Below are 24,191 nucleotides of genomic sequence, written 5' to 3'. Positions count from 1 at the left end.
CTCCGGTTTCTCTTGAGCGAGGCTGATCACAAGGTGCCTCCACTGCGGACACATGAGGCCCTTAGACACGCCCCTGGGGAGGAGAGGGAGATCTTATTCCAGCGTCCCATTCTCGCGCTCCAAATTGCAGTTCCTGCGGGGGTGTGATTGGCTGCAATTAGGCAGCCTGTATTTACCCAACACGCCGTTGGCAAGCCAGCGCGGACAGATAATATCGCGACCAGCCGTGTCTGAGAGCCTCGTGAACAAAAAGCCAAACAAGGCTCCTTATGTCGTCAAGTGCGGTTGGTCGGCTAACCGCGGCGGCAGCGCAGGTGATATGCACGGGTGGCACGTACACTCTGGCCTTAAAGTAAAAAATGGGGGGAAAATGACTAGCAAAAATACAAGTACTGATTCAACTACTTTCGGAAAAAAAGTAGTGTTCATTTCAATGAAAAAATAAAAAATATATTTTGTCAACACACATTTTTCACCGGACTAAAAGTAGATTAGACTAAAACCCTCATTAATGAACAATATACTGGGACTAAATCAGTCTGTATTTTTGTCGACTAATGAAAACGAGACGAAAATGTACTTCACTTAAATAAAAACTGGACTAAAATCTATGGACCTTTTAGTTAATTGGCAAAAACTAGACGTAAATTATATGATTTTGTAAAATCTTGTCATGTGACACACACCCTTTCAAATCTGCAGCTAGCGAGTGCAACATGCATAAAAACATGGGACAGACAACAGGTAGATTCAAAGTGAACGGTTAAAAAAAAAAGAACTAAATTATAGTTATAATGTAACATTAATCCAATGGTTTTAACGTTCCGTCAATAATGTTAATTCAACCGCTAACTAATGCTGGCTAATTTACTAGCTTATAGCATGGAGCCATAGTAGCCACTTGTTGATGTACTATAATTGTGTGTCGAGTTGTTTTTCATAAATCAATAAAAAAAATTGTTTTAATGGGAAATAGTTTTAGCTCTGAAATGTTCAACATTATCTGCTGACAAAAAATATACGCGGGTAAAATGATTGTGCTGACTAAAACGTTGGCAGTTTTCCGTTGACTAAAAGTAGACGAATAAAATTATGTTTTCTTAGACTAAAATAAAGACTAAAATGTTAGATTTATAGTCGACTAAATAAAAAAAAAATTAAAAAAAGTTGACTGACTGTTAAAAACTAACATGCCTGATTGAAACTGGACTGTCTAAAACAGACTCAATTTTAAAACGGCTGGTAAAATGAACACTAAAAACAAGTACAAATGTATAAAGGATTTTTGTCATTTATCTCCAATGGACAGCCGATCAAAATTCACGAGCTTCCACGCGCATGTTTCTAGGTTTTAAGCTAGCAAGACCCAGCTAGCCTCTGCGCTACCGACAAGCCATACAAATACATTTTGTACACCATATTATCATTTACAGCAATACTTAACTCTATAATTTCATACCGTATGCACCTGCGGAGGTTGCAGTTTTCCGTCGCAGTGTGTCGACAGATCAAATAAAACAAAGTTAAAACGTCATAATGGAATACTCAAAAGTGCATATATAATCGACCTGAAATATTACAAAGCCTACTTGGTTACTTTCCACCACTGTTAAAAAGCAGCACTACAAGGAGAGTCGCCTTCTTCCCTTCAACAGCGTTAGTGTGCCGTCCCATTTCTGAAGCCCTTTTAACTCAAAACACACACACACAAAAAAAATCCAATGTTCTCATTTTCCGTCCCCCCTCTCTTCGGACAATCCCTACCGCTCGCTCATTAGCACACATTGATCCTAATAAAAGGACTCCACACCAAGACTCTCCGGGCGTCACGGTCCCACGACATCCACCTCCTCGTTTTTAATTAAAGCGCAATACATCCTCCCTACGGGCTGTCAGTACAAATCCATGGCTTCTGTGTTTTTTTTGGGGAATCTACTCTTCATTAACGACAATTGAGTAAGATAACCAAATGTGATTTTCACGGTTGTGATGGCTCAATCTCTTCGCATTTGAGTTTCGGAGTTTCAGGCCCTGAAATAACCGTATCTCTAATCATAACGAAAACATTTGAGTCGGGTGTGTGTCTTTGCAGCACACTTTGAATGACGTGCTTCAGAACCGAAACATGGCACCGTTTGATTTGGTCTCAATTTAAATAGTCAAATATTTTGTGTACGAAATAATGTTTTTGGTTTCCTTTTGGTGGAAGTAGAACAGTAGAAGTGACATAGCTCAGGTAGAGTGGGCCCTCTCCCAAGATGAAGGTTTTGTGAGTCTGTTCCTCAACACTTCTGTAACTTAAAAATGAATAAATAAAACTAATAAAATGAATAAAAGCGTATTGCATTCATTTAAAAAATAATAATAATAATTGAATTTTTATTGAATATTTTTTCCCTGTTTTTTTGAGTATTTTTTTGTAATTTTCTGAATATTTTTTTCTGTTTTACTTAATATTTTATTTCTGTCAAAAAAATATAATCAATTATTCAGAAAAACAGAAAAAAAACTTTTTTCAAAAAACTGAAAAAAAAATATTCCAAAAAACTGAAAAAAAATATTTAAAAAAAAAAAAGGGGAAAAATATTTAATAAATAAAATACATAAAACAATTTTTTTTTTTTTACATCTGAACTCCAAGTGACACGCTAATAGCGGAAGCGGACACTTTATTATTCAGAAACACAGAGGAAAATATATATTTTTTAAAAACAGAAAAAAATTACTCCGAAAAATGGAAACAAATATTCAATAAAACTGAAAAAAACAAAAAAAACAAAGCGCCCCAGAAAAACAGAACTTCTGTAAAAATGTACTCCAAAAAATCCTTATAAAATTTACTTAGATTTTCTGAGGGAAAAAAAAAACTTCACTAGGTTTTTGTCATTGGATAGGCCAATCTTCTCATACACAGTAAAAATACTTTGAGTAAAAATATTTCACTCTCTCCCAAGTGTAATTTTTACTCTTCTTAGAGTAGGACCAAATAGACTCTTTTTAGAGTCAAATGTACTCTACAAAATCTACTGTGACAATAAAAAATTAAATCAACCTGCACATAAACTGTCGAAAAATTCAATCAAACACACTCTTTCCGATGGATTACTCCAACTGATTATTGAGCTTTATGTAACCTAAATGACGTTCAAAGGCTCATTATGAAAGCAACAGTGGACATTTATTATGTATTCGGCGCCTGCAAAATAACATGCGAGTTTGAAGTGCTTGAAGAAGTACGGCTCGGCAAGCTACAGAGACCTTGCGAGTCATCGTGTCTTCTTCAATCACGCTCTCCGTGGATGCAGCTCATGTTTTCCTCACTGGCTTATTAGAGTGTACATTCAGCCAGGGCCATATTCAAATCCCTACTAGCTCTTTTTTTTTTTTTTTTTACAGAGTAGTTTTATCCAGCTCCAACATCACTGCACTACATTAATATTCACCCACAGATCATAGACAAAAGAGCCTCGGACCGTTATTTGTTGCACTGACCGGTTTGTTGCGCATTAACCAGAGAGGCACGGAGGAGGAGCATAAATGCTGGATGCATGAATTTTTCATCTGCCAGCAGCTGTTTTTGTAACCTTTTCACAGGACGGCCATTGCTGGCGCATCAACGTTGGCATCACTGGGTTGTTTTCTTTTGGCCATTTGGGGAGAGTGAGAGTGGGAGGACTCCCTCTTTCAAGTATTTGCTTAAAGTTGCACTAAGGAACTTTTCAACCATAATATTTTCAAAACTCTTCTGATGACACATTGACTTCAAACTAATTGAATGGTACCTTTGCCGTGGCCTGAGGGGGTCTGTCTCATTTTTACTGGCACTAAGCAACTTTGAGGAGGAACACTGGCCACACAAAAAACTACAAATGTGCTGACTGCTTTATGGCATACGTCACTTCCCCCTTTCCCCAATCGTTACAAAGACGGAAGTCAATCTGAATGTTGATGCACAATTATTGCTTTTCTGGCAAAAGCTGCAAAACAACGGAAAGAAAAAAGAGAGAAAAAAGAAAAAGGAAAGCTATCTGGATAAAGGACCATGGTAATATTTAAAATAAAACGTATTTATATGTTTTTGGGAGCAAACGACTGAAATCACTTTTTTTTTTTTTTTCACACTCTAGCAGTGTATTTCCATAATTTTATTTGGCCAAAACTGCAACTGTGATCAAGCGAGATTTGGACGAGCATCCCGAAGCGGGTTTGGTGCGACCTTGGAGATTCCACTGCATGTTTGGGAAGGAAAGCAAGCATGTGTGTTGTGTTGAACGGCCGCCGCTGGCAGCTTTTCCCTCTTGGGGGAGGCAGCGGGGGCGTCTGGGGCTCCGAGACAGGAAGCGTATCCCCTAAGAAACCGCCCGAGCCTTCGTGTGTGCCAATTTGGGTCCCACTGGTGCAGGTGCATGATGGGAAAAATGAAAAATATCCACCCGCTCTTACCTCCTTGTCCCCTTGTGGAAAGTACTCTGACCTGAATACAGATCCAAATGAATAATATTCACACTTAAGAGTTTTTTTTATTTATTTATTTTTTTTAAGTCCTAATCATTCTGCTTTTGGACGTTTGGCGGTTGCGGAGGACTGCTGCATCCTGGCTTGAGGTGAATGGAATAAGGAGTGATGGGCAAAGAACGGCGTGAATAGAAGAAAAACAAGCATTCCAAAAAAAAAAAAAAAAAGTTAAGAGCCCCAGATTCACAATCATACTGGGATTCACAACATGTTTTAATAATTCAAGATGAAGAGCCAAAGTCTGCAGCGAGCGAGGGAAGCCAGAGAAATGAGAGTTTGGGAGGAGAAAAAAAAAGAATCCAACAAACAACGGCGTGTGCCAAATCTCTCGTATGTGGGGCCTGTCGGAGCCGCGTGCTACAAGGCTAAGCTATTCGTCAGTTCACGTTGGAGCGCGGAGAATCCATCTGCTTCTTGTTGTTTACGACCTTGACTTGCTCAAACGCTTTTGAGCGGCGAGTCCGCATCACTTCCATGTCATCATCTTCCCATGATGCTTTTAACCAAATGGACACATCTTGCATCATGTCCTGCCACTTTGGTGTAAATTTGGCACGGTTAAGCGCAAGCAGCAAACTCCATTTTAGAGAGCTCGGCTTCGTTTGTTAAGCTTTGGGGAACTGGCATGCCTTTGAAGGTGATCATATTAAGGTGACATAATGAAATCCAGATTGAGATAACTCAATAATCAATGCAACTGTTCATTTTGTATAGCGGTGACGGGTATTGCGTTTGGCACCTGCATGGTTCTGACTTAATCCAACACTTGATACCACCAATATCACATCTAATTATAGAAACTAGGATCCCAATATGGATTTTTTGAACACATTTCTAATATATGGCAGAGGAGAATTCCAATAGGCAATTAATTAAAAATATATATATCATGAATAAAATAACTTTGTTGATTTTACAACAAAAATGATATAAATTACAGGTAGAACATTTGACTCTTCTCCAACACTCTGTCCTTTAGTATTTTTGTAAAATTTTACAACAGAAAAGAGAAAAGTTATTTTTTATTTGGTGGGCGTAATATTTAGATGTCATTATGTTTAATGCGTTAAAAAATATTACCAACATTTTGAAAATGCTAATATTGTGTGAAAAAATCAGCAAAAATTGGCCAATTTTTTTCAGATTTTTTTTTTTTTATGTGGCCATCATATTTGGATGTCATTATCTTAAATGTGTTAAAAAAAATACCAAAATTTAGAAAATGCTAACATTGTATGAAAAAATCGGGAAAAAATTGCCAATTTTTTTCAGAAAATTTCTTTTTTTTTTTGAGGTGGGCGTCATAGTATTTGGTTGTCATTACCTTAAATGCGTTAAAAAAAATTACCAACATTTTGAAAATGCTAATATTGTATGAAAAAATCGGCAAAATATTTGCCAATTATTTTCTGAATAATTTTTTTTTTTTGAGGTGGGCGTCATATTTGGATGTCATTATCTTAAATGTGTTTAAAAAAAATACAAAAAATTTGAAAATGCTAACATTGTATGAAAAAATCGGCAAAAATTTGCCAATTTTTTTCTGAATAATTTTTTTTTTTGAGGAGGGTGTCATATTTGGATGTCATTATCTTAAATGTGTTAAAAAAAATTACCAACATTTTGAAAATGCTAATATTGTATGAAAATGATCTACTCCAGTCTGACTCGCTAATGCTAATTAGCGCGCTACTCTCTGCACTTTTATCACTCAAAACAACGGCTCCACACTGCAAAAAAACAACTTTTATTGGAATAACTTGATTGTGACTTTTTCCTTCTACTCTCTACAACTTAACAGTGTATTAGACCACGTGGAACCACACTGCCCCTAAGTGGCCAAATTGGGTACAACATGAACAGCGCTCCAAATAAAGGCACACACAAACAAAGGCAAGACTGTATAAAATAATTTAAATAAAATCGATTCTGAATCGTATTAAATGAGAATCGATTTTTTTGGCACACCCCTAGTAGTTAGCATGTTGAATTGCATTCTAACTGAATCGACGGTCTTCTATTAACTTGGTTGCTCCACTTCATCCCAATTCTGGCCTAAACTTCATCTCATTATGTTGCACTAATTTTCATTTCTTACCACAGGCAACAAGGTATGAGCAGAAGTGAGGAAAATAACACCACCCCCCCGTCCTCCCAAAAAAAAAAAACATTTGTCAATTAGCATGAGTCCTTGCGATTTCTCCTCTCTTGCCAACACTTCCAATTTACATGAATTATTCATTATTTGCGATTGAGTGTCTGCCAGGGAGGCTTGAAAGAGCGGAAGCTGCTGAGGTGAGATCTTTGCGTTGTTATTACACCACTTGACATCCCATCTTTCTTATCTTTTTGTTTGTTCCGTGTGACTAATGCGTGCATCATGCTCAAATCGGTGATGTTTTGTTTCTAATTGCATTAGCGCGCAGCCGGCTAATTGCCGGATGATTCTTTTTCTGTCGGCACGACAGGCTCACGGGTTTCGATGATGTCGCCGCGGGTCACAACGTCAGGGACGCCTAATTGCACCAATCAGGTGGCTCAATATGAGAAACCGATTTTAGTGGGGTGTAGTGCAGATGTACGCCACGTGAAAGTAACACTTACAGCCGAGAAAAGGACAAAAAAATCATCACCATTACAATTGTTATTATCGTCACGATTATCAGCATTGGCATTATCATTATTTTCATTATTATCATTTTTTTGACTATTTTTGTATTTTCATCCAGATCTTGTATTAGATGTCATTAAATTGCCCCTTGGAAATATGATCTTGCACTTCTCTACAAAATATTGGATGATGTTCAGTAGGTGAATTTCTATAAATTTTGTAGTTTTTTTTTTTTTGTTACATATTCTATTCATATATATATTTTTTATATTTAAATATGTTGGCCAAAATTGAGTTTTCACATCCAATATAATATTCCCCATAGCGTGTAAACTTGTACGTTTAATTTACAGTAATGTTATAATAACAATAATAATAATAATATTTATTATTATTATTATTATACATAAGAAAGTCTTGTGACTTCTTCCCACTCCCTTTTGAACATAGAAAATCCATGTTAGGTGCACTTTGTTGACTTTTGTTTGTTTTGTAGCATTTTTTATTTTATTTTTGTTGTTGTATATTTATTACTGTTATTTATTTTTTTTTTTTACGTTTCATGTTCCAAATAAACTCAAACTCAATAATAATAATAACAATAGCAATAACAATCACAAAACTAATAATAACAATAATAATAATAAATAATAATAATAATAATAATAAAAATTGTATTTGTAATGCACTTTACACGTCAAGTGCTACAGTGGCAAATTAATTATGATTTTGTTGCTATTACGTTTCGGTGTTGACAAAGCCGCCATTTTGGCAAATGTAGAAACATCGAAATAAGTATAATTTGGAACTGAAATCAATCCCCTCCAATTAAAACTTGCCATTAAGTTTAAAGGGAAAAAGGAAACTTCAATGTAAAAACCATAAAGTATTTTTTTTCTTTTTGAAAAATCTATGCCATTAGAAAAAAAAAAAAAAAAAAGCACCGTCAATGAAAAATGACGAAGACATCTGAAGACTGACATTGAGAAAGACATCAGCATGAAAACAAATCTGCGTAGCACATTTTTGAATGTCTGTTTTACTTTTCAGCGCGATCTGTTTCACCGTCAATATATCTTTTCTCAAACGCCAACATTTATTTTCCGCGGCAAAACTCAACAGCTCCGTTCTGTAACCTCACGTTGCTTGTAAATAAATGGCCTTCAGTCGCCGGCAAGTTTTTCCTTACAAACCAGCGTTCACACTAACACAAAGCGATCACCTACTGTATATCTGCTTTCCACAATGCGCCCGCGAGATAAAACGGAGCCCCTGCAAATGTTTACAACGCGGCGGGGACCCAACGCGCTGACCCGCGGCGCCACCGTCTTTGTGATGAACACATAAACGGAAACCTGTGGCTTTTGAGCAGCGCAAACCACGAGCGCACTCCCAAGGATACACGCAGCATGTCGTGTCGATTAGGGCCTGACTGATTTGGAATTTTGAGGCCCATTCTGATATTTTGCAGAAAAAATGACCATGCACTGTAAAGTGGACGATTATTTAAAATATTTTTTAAAAAAAACAACATTCAATTAGATTTGATGTTACCTGCAGAAACTTGTACTTGTAGTGGCATCGCTCTGAAAACAAAAAAAAGTGGTCTCAAACATCCCTACCATTAAATCACATGCCAAACAAAAGTGGCGAGAGTTTGCATATATAGGGCTGCTAGATTATGGGAAAAAAAAAATAAGCACGATTATTTTGGCAAAGATTGAAATCACGATTATTCAAACGATTGTTTATTTTTTGGTACCAAACAAGAAAATGTTTAAACATTTAAAAATATTAAGACCAACTAAAAAAATTGAAAGTTCCTTTTGGATCAAACTGGATTTTATTTATTCATTTATTTATTATTTTATTTATTTATCTATTTATAATGAAGTTGGAGTGCAGCTTGTGCACTGTGCAGTAGGACGATCGTTTATTTTTTGGGCACAAAACAAAAAAAATGTTTAAACGTTAAAAAAAAAAATGAAGGCAAATAAAACAATTTGAAACACTATAATTTTCTAAGTTCCTTTTGGATGAAACAAAATTGATCAAATATGTTATTTTAAAATTATAAAACTGAAAATTAAAAAAAATGTAAACACAAAAATTTGTTTTAACTCTTTGACTGCCAGACGTTTTCAGAAAAGGGATGCCGTGGGTGCCAGCCGATTTTAAGCATTTTGACTGATCTTTCAAGGTCCACAGAAAATTATGTGTTTGGACTATGGAAACACACATACTACCAAATGAAAGATTGGACTCTCATCTTTCATCAGAAAAAAAGTTTGTTTCTACCTTATTCCGTTTTTCAGTAATCAACAATAGAAAATGGTTAGTTTCACCTCTGTTTTGAAACAAACGTCTTTTAACGTCTTTGGCACTCCTCCATAGGATTTTACTAAACGTTATTTAACGTTTTTGGCAGTCAAAGAGTTAATAATCTTTTTTTTTTTTTTTTTTTTTTTACCATTATGCTGATTTTGTAAATGTGGAGTGTAGTAATTGAATTTCAATGAAATTGCACAGCCTTATGCAGCTGTGATGCCGAATAGAAAAAGAACCCGTGACCGTGACTAAGCATTATAATGCACTGAAGCCGCATTGATGATTGACTGCTCCTCTTCAATGGTGACCAATTGGACGAAACAACAGTGGAAAAGGTCTGCGGGTTCATTAGGGAGAATTGGAAACTCTGAGTCAGAACCCCAAACTCAATTCGTTTAATTTATTAACTCACTAAAGGTTGTCACTCTCACTCTGGACTAATCCTGAGTTTTTGTGAGGACTGAATGAAGGTTAAATGGAGTGTATGACATAGCCGCTACTAGCAAGGCGCTATTCACATTCATTTCAATGACTTAACTCATTCACTCTTAGACATTTTCACTGAAGTAATCCCCCTTCACTCCCGGCTGTTTGACTGGATTTTGACTGATTTTGCAAAGCCCTCAGAATATTGTGTTCTATTGCTATAAAAACATGAAACCTACCAAAACAAAGATAAGAGTCTCTTCTTCCATCAGGAAAAAAAAAAAGTATATTTTTTTCTGTTTCCGTTTTGCAGCAATTAGCATATTGCTAAGTTTCATCATTATTCACAAATCTATTTAGAAATGTGAGTAAATGAGCTTTTTTTCAACATGGCTCTGGTTGATCTTTTTTGCTCTGCTGCCACCTGCTGGCCGTAAAAACTACAATTTCTTCAACTGTCCTTTTCAGTTGAGAGGCTGCATCAAAGCAAAACGTTTAAAATAGAACGTATTTATACGTTTTTGGGAGCAAATGCGATCATTGAGACCACAAAGCAAATTCATACAAGCTCCTGAAAAGTAATTTCGCCCCAATATGTCTCCGAAAACGATAGCGCTCAAAGACAACTTGCCAGTGGCCACAAACTCATCGGAGGGTACGAGAGTCGTTTGTTTCATTTAGCCGGCGGTTCTTAACGTGGGCTCACTGCTGCCGGCAAACGTTTTAAAGTTTTCATTTGGACTCATCAGCACCTTCAAAGTTGTAGAAAGAAGCTAACTGGAGCCGTTTTGATCAAGAAGGAAGACAACAAATGTCAAAGTAAATTAAGTGTACGGCTTCTCAGGTCAATAGTTTGTGATTATTGCTCACTTTAGCTCCCATCACCATCCAATTCCCATCCCCCCCCCCATTTGCTTTTAATGAAGTCAGAAAATCGATTGACCTCCCTCTGACCATACGTGAACCTTTTGCCTGCTTTTAATGGGAATCTTACAAAAGACTCCGATGCCTTTATTTGAATTTGGACGGCTGCGTTCGCCGTCAACACGGCAGACATTTTGCACGCCACGCTGTAAACAACATTTCATTTTGTTGATCACACTGATTGGTTTGCAGCTCGTTGGCAGCGGTGGGCGGGGCTCTGCCTGACAATCTCGAGACAAAAACATTGAAACAAAACAAAAAAAAAATATCATTCTTCCATTAGAGCCCTGACATATTGTGTCCTTGGACGCTCTCTCTCTCTGGCCTCGTACCGCACGATGTTACAATGATGAAGTCCTCTGCCTCCATTTGTGCTCTACTAGGCGAGGCACTAAACATTATTATTATTTTTTTTATATTTTTTTTTATTATTGCCCCCAACCAAATGCCCTTGGATGAGAAATGAGGACAGCGGTAGTAGTAATATTTTAACTTCTTGCGCATACAATGTGAATGCGATGATGTCCTTCAAAGACCAATCTCACGTTAAGATCACCCGGAGGACTCATTTATCGTATTATCCTTTCTGCAGGGTCAAAAAAAAAAAGTACAGGTTGGGAGGAAAAGAGAAGTAGCATGGATGCGAGCGCCTGACCGATTAATCAGACAATATTGGCTCTTTTAAAATCAGCCGATTTCTTTATTATTATTTTTAAACTCATTTAATTACAACATAAGAAAAAATTATGAAATTCAAACATCCACCTCACCCAAAAAAAATCTGTTTATTTTTACTGATTTTCCCACCTGTTGTAAAGTTAGCAGTCAAATGTTCTTTCTGCCTATAATTCATAGCTTTTCTTTTTTTTGTAACCTTATTTTATTCATTATAGCTATTTTTTAATGAATCCGCCGATTAATCGGTTATTGGAATTTTGTATAAAAAAAAAATGTAGAATTGGCATCGGCCTAAAAAAAATAAATCCAAATGGGTCAGGCGCTAATAAATACAGTTTCGTATCCCACTGAGGGATGAATGTTTGCGATGCTATCGAATGTTGATTTCACGTCAGGTTTCGCTCATGATTGCAATATTTCCTAAACGTTCTCTAACATTCCCTAAACAGTTTTAATGGTTCTCTAAACAGTCTTAACTCATTCACTCCCAGCCATTTTCACTGAAGCAACCCCCTTCGCTCCGGGCTGTTTTACTGGATTTTGACTGATTTTTGCATGGCCCACAGAATATTGTGTTCAATTGCTATAAAAACATGGAACCTACCAAAAGAAAGATTAGAGTCTCTTCTTTCATCAGGAAATTTTTTTTTGTTGTTGCAGAAATTAGCATTACAATATAGCAGAGTTTCATCATTATTCACAAATCTGTTTAAAACAGTGGTGAAAAAAAAAGCTTTTTGCAACATGGCCCTGGTTGATCTCTTATACTCTGCTGGCCGTTTTTGTAATAACTACCATTGCTTCAACTATTTTCATCAGTTCAGAGGCTGCATCAAAGCCTTCTGTATGCTCATATGCGATTAAAAAAGAAGAAAAACACAATAAAAAACATAAATACGTCTTTGGGAGCATGGTGATATTTAAAATAGAACATATTTATACGTTTTTGGGAGCAAATTATTTAATGGTCTTTCTTGTTGCAAGGACATTTTTAACTTTTTTTTTTAAACACAATTTCCATTAAAAACCATTAAGATCGATCAAATTTAGGAAACACTATGACCTTGAATGTACCCTGACGCGAACTTAACATTTGTTAGCATCGCAAATGATCGGCCTTACCATATTGTAGGTCATCGTTGAGCACAGAACGAATGCCTAACCCGGTTCTTTGGCTACATACGCAGCAGAGGTGGGCACGTTAATGAATTTTGCGCATCCGTTAATCGTCTACAATCGGGACACGCTTCCACCATCGTCACTCCGTCAATATTTCAAGCCAAACCGCAATGTAGTCGTCAATCCGAAATGGGCGTTCCATCATTGACGAATTTGTACTGTCTCGGTTATTGATGATTACGTTGACAAACAAGAGGCCACTTTAGGCAATGCTTTAGTTTATCGTCAACAAAATGGACATTAGTGTGCCTTGAGAAATCAATTCCCACTTGTCGCTGTTACAGTCCATTTGCATTGGGGTCAAGTTAATTTGAGGATACGACCAACGAAAGCTACAATCCAGTGATGTGATGATCTTTTTCGCGTAGCATCAGTGAGCACATAATCGCCATTTTAGGACTGAAAGGAAAAAAACGAACTGGCTTGTGGCGCTGTTTTAAATAATTGACAGAGCTGCTCCGGTGGAGACGGGGACAAATCGGTCCGAGTTAGCGTCTCAGTCCGGAAGGGATTTAGCACCGAGGCTCTATCAATCCCGCCTCCCGCAACGGTTTATAAATCTTATTTAACCCCAGCTCGGCCATATATATAACAAGTCAATAATCCGCCGGCGTGTACTGTTTATTGTTTGACAGGAGAGCCGGCAGTGGACGACATCCGCTTTTTTACCCTCTAGATGACTTTCCGCTCCCGAGCATTCTTTGAACATGGAGCGGCGCGACTGCATGGAGTTGGGGACGTATTAGCGCCGTTGCTGGAGGCAAACTGACTGTCGGGTCCGGGCTGTCTGGGGAAGGGGAAAAGTATTGATATGGGGGGGGGGGGGGGGTGCGCACACTGTGATTGGGCGGTCCTTCCTTTCAGCGCCGACCGCCTGCGGGAATTGAACTGCGCTAGATTGAGGCCTTGAGAGGAGCAGCCACAATGCACGACCGCTTATCTATTCACTCTGCGCATTTATTTATATTATATTCACTCTCTCGCGCTCCCGGACTGCAGGCGAGGCAAGATGCGGCTTTCTCTTCAAGGTTCCTCGCCAAAGCAAAGCAGATGGAAATCTCTCGTTGGAATGAAAACAGCTCAAAGCTTTTTTTCTTTTGCTCACTATTGAAATCATGACCCCTTAAAAGACATCATCCAATTTTTTTTGTATTTTTTTTTAAACGGGTGGAGGAAAGCCTTGGCCAGCTGTGGTGAAAGTTTCAAGCAGATCTAGTTAGCCTAATGACTATTTTTGGCCCCTAGATGGCAGCAATGACTCTCTTTTGACAAGATTGGGTGGGCGTCAGTAGAAGACGTGGGGCGGAGCTAGATGGCTGAAGAAGCGAACAATGGCGACTGGCTGCAAGCAGCTCACACTTGGGAATTTTTTTCAAAGACGAACGGCATCGACCAACGCTAAAGAGCACATTGATGACGACGATGATCATCATCGAATGGTGACTCCCGTTTCTGAAAACGTCTTGCAGTCAAAGAGTTACCAAAGTTTTTTTTTTCTCTCTGTACTTGTGTATGATACAGTCACCCGATTTGTTGGTCTCCTTTATTATCAGAAAACAGGGTTCCCTTGTTTTCCGCTGGGGTTAGGTTTAGGGGTGTGCCCCAAAAAAATCGATTCTCATAATAATCTCGATTCTCATTTAGTACGATTCAGAATCAATTTTAAATGTCACAAAATTGATTTTATTTCAATTATTTTTTTTCTTAATTTTGTTTTTTTTTAATGTGTGCCTTTATTGGGAGCGCTGTTCATGTTGTACCCAATTTGGCCACTTAGGGGCAGTGTGGTTCCACGCGGTCTGATACACTGTTTTGTCGTAGCCACATTAGAGAGTAGAAGGTAAAAGTCACGATCAAGTTATTCCAATAAAAGTTTTTTTTTTTTTTGCAGCGTGCAGCCGTTCTTTTGAGTGATACAAGTGTAGTGCGCTAATTAGCATTAGCGGGTCAGACTGGAGTAGATCATTACGATTCCTTGAATATCTTTAAATTGAAGCAAAAATCAGTCAATCAAATCCTTCTTAATCGAAAATCGATTCTGAATCGAATCGCACACCCAAAAATCGGAATCGAATCCAATCGTGAGACATTCAAAGATTCCCACCCCTAAGTTAGGTTCCAAAAAATACCCGCGAAAAATGAAATCCGCAAAGTGTTTTACATTTATTTTAAATGTTTTAAGGCTCTAAAACCCCTCACCACACTTTTCTCATCAATGCATTTGCTTTTTCTCACATTTCTCTCTCGTTTAAACATTCTCAATGTTCAAACCTTCATAAATGTTATAAAATAGATACATTACTGTAAAAAAAAAAATAATACATGCAAAATTGCACACACAAAAATCCGCAATAGAGCGCAAAGAGGACACAGTTTTCCTACCCGCACTCGACGAATAACTGTCAGCGGCAGTGAATGAGTTAACAACGTTTTTGGGATGGCTTCGGCGTGACCCTGCAACAAATGATCAAACTTTTCTCGTGAAAGACAAATGACCTTCCAGAGGTTCCGCTGCAATCTTTCTTCAAAGTACTTTCCGAGCATGGACGCGTGGATTTTAAGCTGAGCCAGGTGGGAGGAGAAGCCTGTCATTGGGATGCAAGCGCCAATCCCTGCAGGGGCGAAGCTGGATGGAATGTAAAGCAAGCAGCTGCCGGCTTCGCTGCCCCTCACTTACGCGTTCCGCCCCGGAATCGGAGGACAGGATCCTCCCCCCCCCCCCCCACCGCCGCCGCTGTAACAGCCAGGATGCGAGCGACGCGGCAAAAACGCGTTGACGTCGTTCCCTCGTCTTGTTAAAAACGGCGAGGCCGCCATGTTGTTGATCAATTAGCGCCGTTATCTCCGGAAACGACACCTTGCGCGTCAGGAAAGTCTTTAAGATGCAAGGACTTCAATACTTCCTACATGCGCTTCCTTGGTGGGGAGGGAGGGAGGGGGGGAGGGTGTTTTTCAAGGACTTTAGCCATCGGCGAGCGCACGAGAGGTGTAGATCTGCTGTTTGCGGGAAAATAGATTCCAATTACCACAAAGGCGGCGACCTTGCGCACAGCGGCGTTTTTCTACCTCAAATTTCATTAGAAAAATGACGGAGGGTGAATTAAAAAAGGGCTAATTCCACTTATCCGTATTCTTATCCGCCTCATACAAAGCCTTAATAAGGTCAAAACATGCGTCTGCCGCTGTAAATAAGTGGCTTTAAAAGCCTTCTAAGACAATTGAGAGGGATTTGCATAAACCGTGTGACTGGGGAAAGGATCTTGGCCCGCATTCCGTAATTACTGCATCCCCATCTGTCTGCGGGTTCTGCATTTTGAAATAATAGTCGCCCACTCCAAAATGAAAAATCCTCTTATGCGTGATACACACATGCCAGATTTTAAAAATGCGAAGGGGACGAGGGGGGGGGGGGGAAATCGGAAGTGTATCAATCACACTTTTTTCATTGTTTGGCTGTTTAAGATTACGAATGGAATTGTTGACCAATTCTCAAACTCTGAATATCGACGAATGGTCTAACCTCCTCATAAATCACATTTTAATGGAAAAAATATCTGCCTCAAATAAAAACCAAATACCAAAATTTATAGAAACATGGTCTACGTATATAGAATTTTTTTAACCTAATTCTGGTTACTTAATTCTGTCTGTTAGCGAGAGCCACCACATCGTGATAACTTAAATTGATGTTTCTGCATTTGGCAATTTATAATTATATATATATTAATATATATGTATATGTATATATATATATATATATATATATATGTGTGTATATGTATATATATGTATATATATTTAAAAAAAAGAAAAAAAAACATTTTTATTAATTTTTTTTAAATTTATTTGTTTTTTAAAAAAAGGAGAGCAATGATGATGTCAAATCGAATGAACAATACTGAGCTCTCCTGAAAAAAAAAAAAGGAATTGTTGACCAATTAAAAAATAAATCACTAAAATCGCTTCGACACGATTGAATTAAGTTACTCCGAAATGAATATATTAAGTTTAATTAATTACGAGTTCATTTAGGTTAATACTTTGGATTAACGTATAATTCAGGTGAATAAATTAAGTTTAATGAGCTCATGATTCATTCAATTTAACATATTCACTTTGGACTCACTTCATTCAATCGTGTTGCCAATTGAAGCGATTCTTCAAAGTTGGTCAACAAATTCAATTTGTAATCTTAAATCGGTTCAACAATGATCTTTTTAGAGTGTACGACTTGCTTGGTCTCATCAGACCATAAAAACTTTATCCCAAAACTTTTGTGGCTCATTTCTGTAAATCTTTGTAGAATCCAATCCGACCTTCTGATGAGCGGCGTGCGTGTTTCTTCTTTCCAATTCTTTATTGATGATGTAACTCACGAAGGCCGCACACACAAAACCATTGTGTCTGACAATTTACAGAAAGACGCATCCAAGCTAATCGAGAAAAGCTTCTTCGTGCAAGCGGATAATGAGCCGAAACACAACTGCCAATAAAAGACTTCATCTGGGGAGAAATGGCCAAGTCAGTCACTAGACCTAAACCCAATAGTGCATGCATTTTACCTTCCGGAAGAGGATAGTAAAGGGCGAAACTCCCAGAAACAAACAAGAACTGAAAGAGGCTGCAGTAAAGGCCTGTAATTATTTTTTTTTTAATGAAGAATGCCACCAAAATTTTAAATGTTATTCACTTGAAATTAACTAAATAATATCCGTTGCTCACTTGAAAAGTGGGTGGCTTCAAAAACTATCTTGAAGTCTCATATTCAATATTGATCCTTTTGATCTGAAACCAAATCTCTTCAGTGAACAACAAAAACACAGGAAGTGACCTTTCCGTTCCAATACTTTTGGAAAGGACTGCATATTAACATTCCGGAACACGCCGGTTAAGCAATTACCGTGAATGTGATTGCTGCTGAACCTCGGCGCGAGTCGCAGAAGACGCACGCGGGTCGCCGAAAACGCCGCAGATGCTACCGGCTCAGGTGACAGCAGGATGGCTCATTAAAGTGTGAGCGGGGAGGACCACTTTGACGGCGAGGAGACCTCGGATAGCGGATCGGCGATGATTACCCGCCACGCGCGTACAAAGCCAGAGGGATTTGATTGACGGCTGAGATCGGGATGAAAGTGCAGGTCAAGGAATTCCTTTCCCCTTGACAGCTGGCATCGGGTCCCAGTGGGGAGGAGCTGTGGTGGGAAAAGATGCGCTTTCTAATGCGCATTACCTCCACCTACTGGACAGGAATGGAACACGACTTATTTGAAAGACTATTTTTAATCCCCAAAAACGTGTCAAATGTTTTTCAATACTTTTTCCAAAAACGTGTTTACATGTTTGTTTGTTTTTTATGCAAGAGCATACAGATGGCTTTGATGCAGCTTCTGACATGAAGTGGTGGCTTAAGGCAATGGTAGTTATTAGAAAAACAGACAGCAGGTGGCAACAGAGTGTAAGAGATCAACCAGGGCCATGTTGCAAAAAGCTCTTTTTCTTAAGTGTTTTCAGCAGGAATGTGAATGATGATGAAACTTAGCTATATTCTAATGGCAATTGCTGCAAAACGTAAACAGATACAAATATATATTTTTTTCCTAATGAAAGAAGAGACTCTAATCTTTCTTTTGGTAGGTTCCACGTTTTTATAGCAATAGAACACAATATTCTGTGGACCTTGCAAAATCGGTCAAAATCCAGTAAAACAGCCGGGAGCGAAGGCGGTTGCTTCAGTGAAAATGGCTGTGCGTGAATGAATTATAAATATGGTTGATTTAAAATGTATATATATCAAATCATCTGTTAACCTTTTTGTCTAATTTAGTATTTTTAAGATGGTCACTTTATCTTTGCTCTCAGCTCACCATGCATACCACTACCCGCACTCTCCATTCCAGCAGTTCTATTAACCTCTCCATTCCCAAAGTCCACCTTTGGCATACTATTTGCTTATGTTTTGACTCTTGCCTATTGATAAAGACAATATTGTAAATATTTGTAGGACGTTGTCGACCCTGTGCAAATGTTTTCCCCGCCTTTCACGGTAGTGCAATTTTGTATTGTTAATTCAAACATGGTCCTCAACTGAGCCTCCACAGTCGTCCGAGTGTATTTCACACCCTTGAGATAATATAGCGTGAAGTGAGATCAACTTCCGAGATGAACCCGTGTTGTTGTTTTCCAACAGTGTGTTTTCATTTCCAGCCCACTGGAAAACTTTCATTTCGGAATCCTCCATAAATCCGCACGTACTCTCGGGAGCGAATTAGCCGCCGTCGGAATGAGTTCTTCTGACTCGGACGTGAATGGAGTGCGGGATTAATGGGATGCCAGATAAACAAGCGCAATCGGCGGCACGCGCCGTGGAGGATGTCTCACGGAATACCCGGGAAAACTTGGGATGATTATGAGCAGCGTGGATGACCGCGCCTCACGTTCCTTTCGCTCCGGAATGTCAATCGTCGCCCTGGAGGACACTCTTAAGTTTCAATGGCAAAAGGGCAGACGTCCAGGTGTTGGTGCCGCTGAATTGCTTTGCTCAGCACACTGAAGACATTGTCTCCGTGGACGGCTCGGGAAGGGGGACGGTGGCGGGAGAGTAACAGGATAGCATCTGGGATTCCTGTCAACTTCTGGATGCTCACTTCCCAACCACGCCATTGATCTTTGCCTTTAAACTCCAATTAGCCACTTCATCAGAAATTCATTATGAACTCATTTGCGCCCAAAAACGTATAAAAAGTTCTATTTAAAATATTGCCATCGTCCCAAAAACGTTTTTATACGTTTTTTTAATGTGTGTGTGTTTTTTTTTTTATTTATGCTAGAGCACACCGAACGCCTGAAGAGGTTGCTTAAAGCAATGGTAGTTATTACAAAAAAAAACGGCCAGCAGGTGGCAGCAGGGTATAAGAGATCAGCCAGTGCCATGTTGCAAAAAGCTCTTTTCCCCACTGTTTTAAACAGATTTGTAAATAATGATGAAACTTAGCTATATTCTAATGCTGCAAAACAAAAACAGATACAAATATACTGACTCCGTGTTTTATCAATTGAGCACAGTATTCTGCGGGCCTTGCAAAGTCAGTCGAAATCCAGTAAGACGGTCGGGAGCGGAGGGGGTTGCTTCAGTGAAAATGGCTGGGAGTGAATGAGTTAATAATCATAAGAATAAAGAAACACAAAGCTCATAGGTTGTTTGTCGCTTTCACCTCATTATCGTCTGCTAATGACAGGCCTTGCACATGATTTCCACAACAATGGCAGATGTAGGCGGCAAGAAAATGGCGGTAAAAAATGGTCAAAAGGGCACATATACAACACAGGTGCTTCCTTTGTCCACATATAAAGTAAACCCAAAATATTAACAGAGGAAAATGACAAATAGCAAAAAAAAGTGAGTAATTGAGCAGCATCACTGAACGGCTTTTGCTCAAAGGATCCACAAGCCACAAAATAAATGCGGTTTGCTTTTGAATCTCTTATGCGCAAATACGATGTTTGTGATGCGCAAACACGCCTCACCGTGTATTATGTGTAAGCAATAGCAAAAGCAATGTGTTTTTTTCTTTTCTTTTCTCCAGCATGAGTAAATGTCAGACATCCAATTATGGGAGATGCTCTTCAGTAAATTACTGTTGACGCCACACGCACCAGGTGAGATCTTCAGACTACCAATACATCAATTTGGTTACACTTTTTCATCGCTTCCTTGTTCTAGTAAGAACATATTCCCTCCAGTTGGCTTTTTTCTTGGCTCTTTTGATTGGCCTAATCTTTCTAAACGGACACATTTGGTAACAAGGCAGGAAACGCATCCCCCCTCCCGTCCTGATTTGCTTCTCATTTTTTCAGTCGGCTTATAGACAGCTTTAGCAGATTGCTTTGGGGGTTTATATTTTTGCTCCGCTCTCTACATTATCCTCCTCTTCCGAGCCCTCTGTCACCGGTCCGAAACACAAGTCCGACAATGGCGAGTTGACATGGAGTGACACTGAGAGGATTAGACAAGCCGGGAATCCATTCTCTTTAAATAGGAGGCTCGCTGGGCCTCGACGGCGGCTGAGAGCTTGCGACATAGTTAAGTGACAGATGGACATTTATTGCTCTCGTGCAAATTCATGTCATCGTACTTAATCGCGCGCCTGCTCGGGGCTCGCGTTCCGCTTCTCCGGCAAAGCGGCTGTTTGTCCTTTGTTAATGAGCACAGACCTGCTGCTTTTATTGCCGCCATCTTTTACCGTGTTCTCGTAAACATTTGACGTCTGCGAGTCATATCCGCAACCTGGAGGAAGAAGAGAGAACTCCCGGTGGGGGCGCTCGCCTCAGGCATCCACCTGACGTGCTCGGGGCATTCAATCCAAATTTCCAATGAGGTCAATTGTTCCAAATAAAAACTAAGTCGAAAATTAAATGATGTTAAGCTGGTGTTAGTATGGTAATCAAAATGCTAACCATATAATACATAGCTTAGCTGGCTAAGCTATAAAGGCCAGCTACGAGGCCCTGATTACAACGTTAAGCCCGTATCCCACTGAGGGACAAACATTTGCAATGCTAACCAATGTCAATTTCACGTCAGTGTTTGTTAAAGGTCGCATCGTTTCCTAAACATTCTCTAATCAGTCTTAATGGTTCGCTAAGGTTCTCTAAACAATCTTAATGGTCTTTCTTGATGCAAGGAACAAAATTTCCTTGTGACAAGAAAGACCATTAAGAATGTTTAGAGAGGCCCGTATCCCACTGAGGGACAAACATGTGCAATGCTAACCAATGTCAATTTCACGTCAGTGTTCGTTAAAGGTCGCAGCGTTTCCTAAACACTCTCTAATCAGTCTTAATGGTTCTCTAAGGTTCTCTAAACAATCTTAATGGTCTTTCTTGATGCAAGGAACAACATTTCCTTGTGACAAGAAAGACCATTAAGAATGTTTAGAGAGGCCCGTATCCCACTGAGGGACAAACATTTGCAATGCTAACGAATGTCAATTTCACGTCAGTGTTTGTTAAAGGTCGCATCGTTTCCTAAACATTCTCTAATCAGTCTTAAAGGTTCTCTAAACAATCTTAATGGTTACAAGAAAGACCATTAAGACTGTTTAGAGAACCTTTAAGATTGTTTCTTTCAAGTTGGAGCATTTCCTAAATGTTCTCCAAAGAGTCTTAATGGCTCTCTAAGGTTCTCTATACTTTCTTAAAGGTCTTTCTTGTCACAAGGACATTGTTAACATGTTTGAAAGAACCATTAAGTCTGCTTACGACACAATCTTGACCGAATTCTGACGAACCACAACATGAAATCACATTTGCTAGCGTCAGCATCCCTCAGTGGGATACGGGCTTCAGAAAAACGGAGCCTCACAATAACAAAGTAGCACCACATAACCTTTTTTTTTCTGTCTCAGAATCCTTGAAATGGTCATCAAACTTTAACGCCACGCTTTTCCCGCATTAAATTATATAGGCAAAAAAAAATGTCAACATATGAGCCCTGACATGGGTGCTTCAAACCAAAATGTCCCACTTCCTGTTTGTGGTAAACTATTCACTCATTGATAGAAAAACACACAATTTCAGAAATTTTGAAGCATGTTGAGTCTCCCAAAGAGGTGATTTCGTCATTAAAAGAATACACACCGCCTTGTGCTCGGTTCATTATAATAATGATGACAATAATATTTTGATTCTGTAAGTAGTAACTTGATGGGGTACCCGAACTATTTTCTCCTTTATGAAGCAGTGCAATTCACGTCAACACTCAAATGACTCCTTTGACCAAATGTAGTTTATGTTACAATTAGGTTACATTCATGGAGATTGTAGAGAGTAATTCTAAATTAATTATAATTTAATTGGCATTCACAGGCAAAGTCAAGCATACGATGCAGCCTGCAAAAACTTAATAACAACAAGACAAGGCTGTAGTTTTTTTTTGTTTTTTTTTTGTAACACTGCTTTGTTGTCTTTCTTGAAGATCACACTCATAGAAGCTCTCACATGCATTTCCAATTAGTAGAATACTGAAAAGCTCAGTTTGTGAACATTTTCTATGGCTTGGTGCATGGTTTAGTGTTTACTGCAACTCATCTCCAATCTGACAGCAAACGTGTTTTTATTGTCTATTAAGTTTTTTTTTTTTTTGCTACAGATTTGGATGTATTGTGGGCTATGACGTTTGTGGTCCGTTTATCGGTTGTTGAAAATTCCGGATGTTGTCGGGATCCAGTTTTATTTTTATACCGAGCTTGTGTCTGAGGAATTCCAAAACGGTGCGCGCCCCCAAACTTTTTCTGCGTCCCATCTTATAGGGCTGGCGAATTACTTCTTAATTAATCAATATGTGAAAATATCCGCTTACGCCACAGAACCTCAGTCCATCAATCTTCACTTTGTAGTTTTTGTATTAATATGAAGGACAGTTTATTTACTTCAATCAAAGTTAACTTACTAAACACTGACTTAAAGTCTTTTACGCGTTCACTACGACTACTTGACAAAATTCTACCAAACAAGTTTGGTGTACATGTAAATCAGGAAGTCATAAATTAGATTACACCAGTAATGCAAACAAACGTGTGGCTTTACCACTTAAACTTGTTTCATGAATCATTAACTCATTCACTGCCATTGACGACTATAGACGTCAAAAATTCATGTGAACTATTTCTATTAGTTTAACATTTTTTTCATTTCATTTTTTATGAAAACCTAAAAAAATAAAATTATTGTACATTTATAACAGATATAAAATTTGTGATTAATCGTGGGTCAACTATTGAAGTGATGCGATTAATTAAAAAATCGAATCGTCTGACGCCCTTTTTTTTAAATTAGGGGCGTCAGGCGATTACATTTTTTTAATTGTAACTAATCACATTACTTCACTAGTTAACTAACGATTAATCATACATCTTATATCTGTTCTAAATTTACAATAAAATAATCTAGGTTTTTGTACTCTTGTTAGCAAAAGTGGAAAAAAATGTTAAACTAATAGAAATAGTTCAAATGAATTTTTGACGTCTATAGTTTAACATTTTTTTCGTTAATTTTTTTATGAAAACCTAAAAAAAATGTTTTATTGTACATTTATAACAGATATAAAATGTGTGATTAATTGTGGGTCAACTATTGAAGTGATGCGATTAATTATGATTAAAAATTGTAATCGTCTGACGCCCCTTTTTTTAAAATAGGGGCGTCAGGCGATTACATTTTTTTAATTGTAACTAATCACATTACTTCACTAGTTAACTAACGATTAATGATACATCTTATATCGTCTGACGCCCCTTTTTTCAAATTACGGGTGTCAGGCGCTTACATTTTTTTTAATTGTAACTAAGAACATGACTTCACTAGTAAACGATTAATCATAAATTTTATATCTGTTCTAAATTTACAATAAAAAAAATTCTAAGTTTTCGTACTCTTGTTAGCAAAAGTAGAAAAAAATGTGAAACTAATAGAAATAGTTCAAATGAATTTTTGACGTCTATAGTCGTCATTGGCAGTGAATGAGTTAATATGT

General features: G+C 38.2%; 2 protein-coding genes across 4 annotated transcripts in view; one reads left to right on the top strand and one right to left on the bottom strand.

The window, feature by feature from the left end:
- Positions 1-24,191, top strand: part of dph1 (diphthamide biosynthesis 1) — a 241,276-nt gene that overhangs the window by 135,284 nt on the left and 81,801 nt on the right. The window contains exon 1 of one of the 3 annotated variants that reach the window (XM_077566300.1): positions 20,263-20,317. The exons of the other annotated variants lie outside the window; for them this stretch is intronic. Within the exon in view, the coding sequence (XP_077422426.1) occupies positions 20,278-20,317 (40 nt within the window). The 5' untranslated portion in view covers positions 20,263-20,277. Of the gene's footprint in view, positions 1-20,262; positions 20,318-24,191 lie in introns of those variants that run through there. 3 annotated transcript variants of the gene reach the window in all.
- Positions 1-24,191, bottom strand: part of rtn4rl1b (reticulon 4 receptor-like 1b) — a 160,068-nt gene that overhangs the window by 129,646 nt on the left and 6,231 nt on the right. The gene's annotated exons all lie outside the window — the stretch shown is intronic.

Source organism: Vanacampus margaritifer, chromosome 5 (assembly GCF_051991255.1).
Source record: "Vanacampus margaritifer isolate UIUO_Vmar chromosome 5, RoL_Vmar_1.0, whole genome shotgun sequence".
Lineage (NCBI taxonomy): Eukaryota > Metazoa > Chordata > Actinopteri > Syngnathiformes > Syngnathidae > Vanacampus > Vanacampus margaritifer.
The sequence above is the reverse complement of the archived record's forward strand: the minus strand, read 5'-3'. Positions and strand labels throughout refer to the sequence as shown.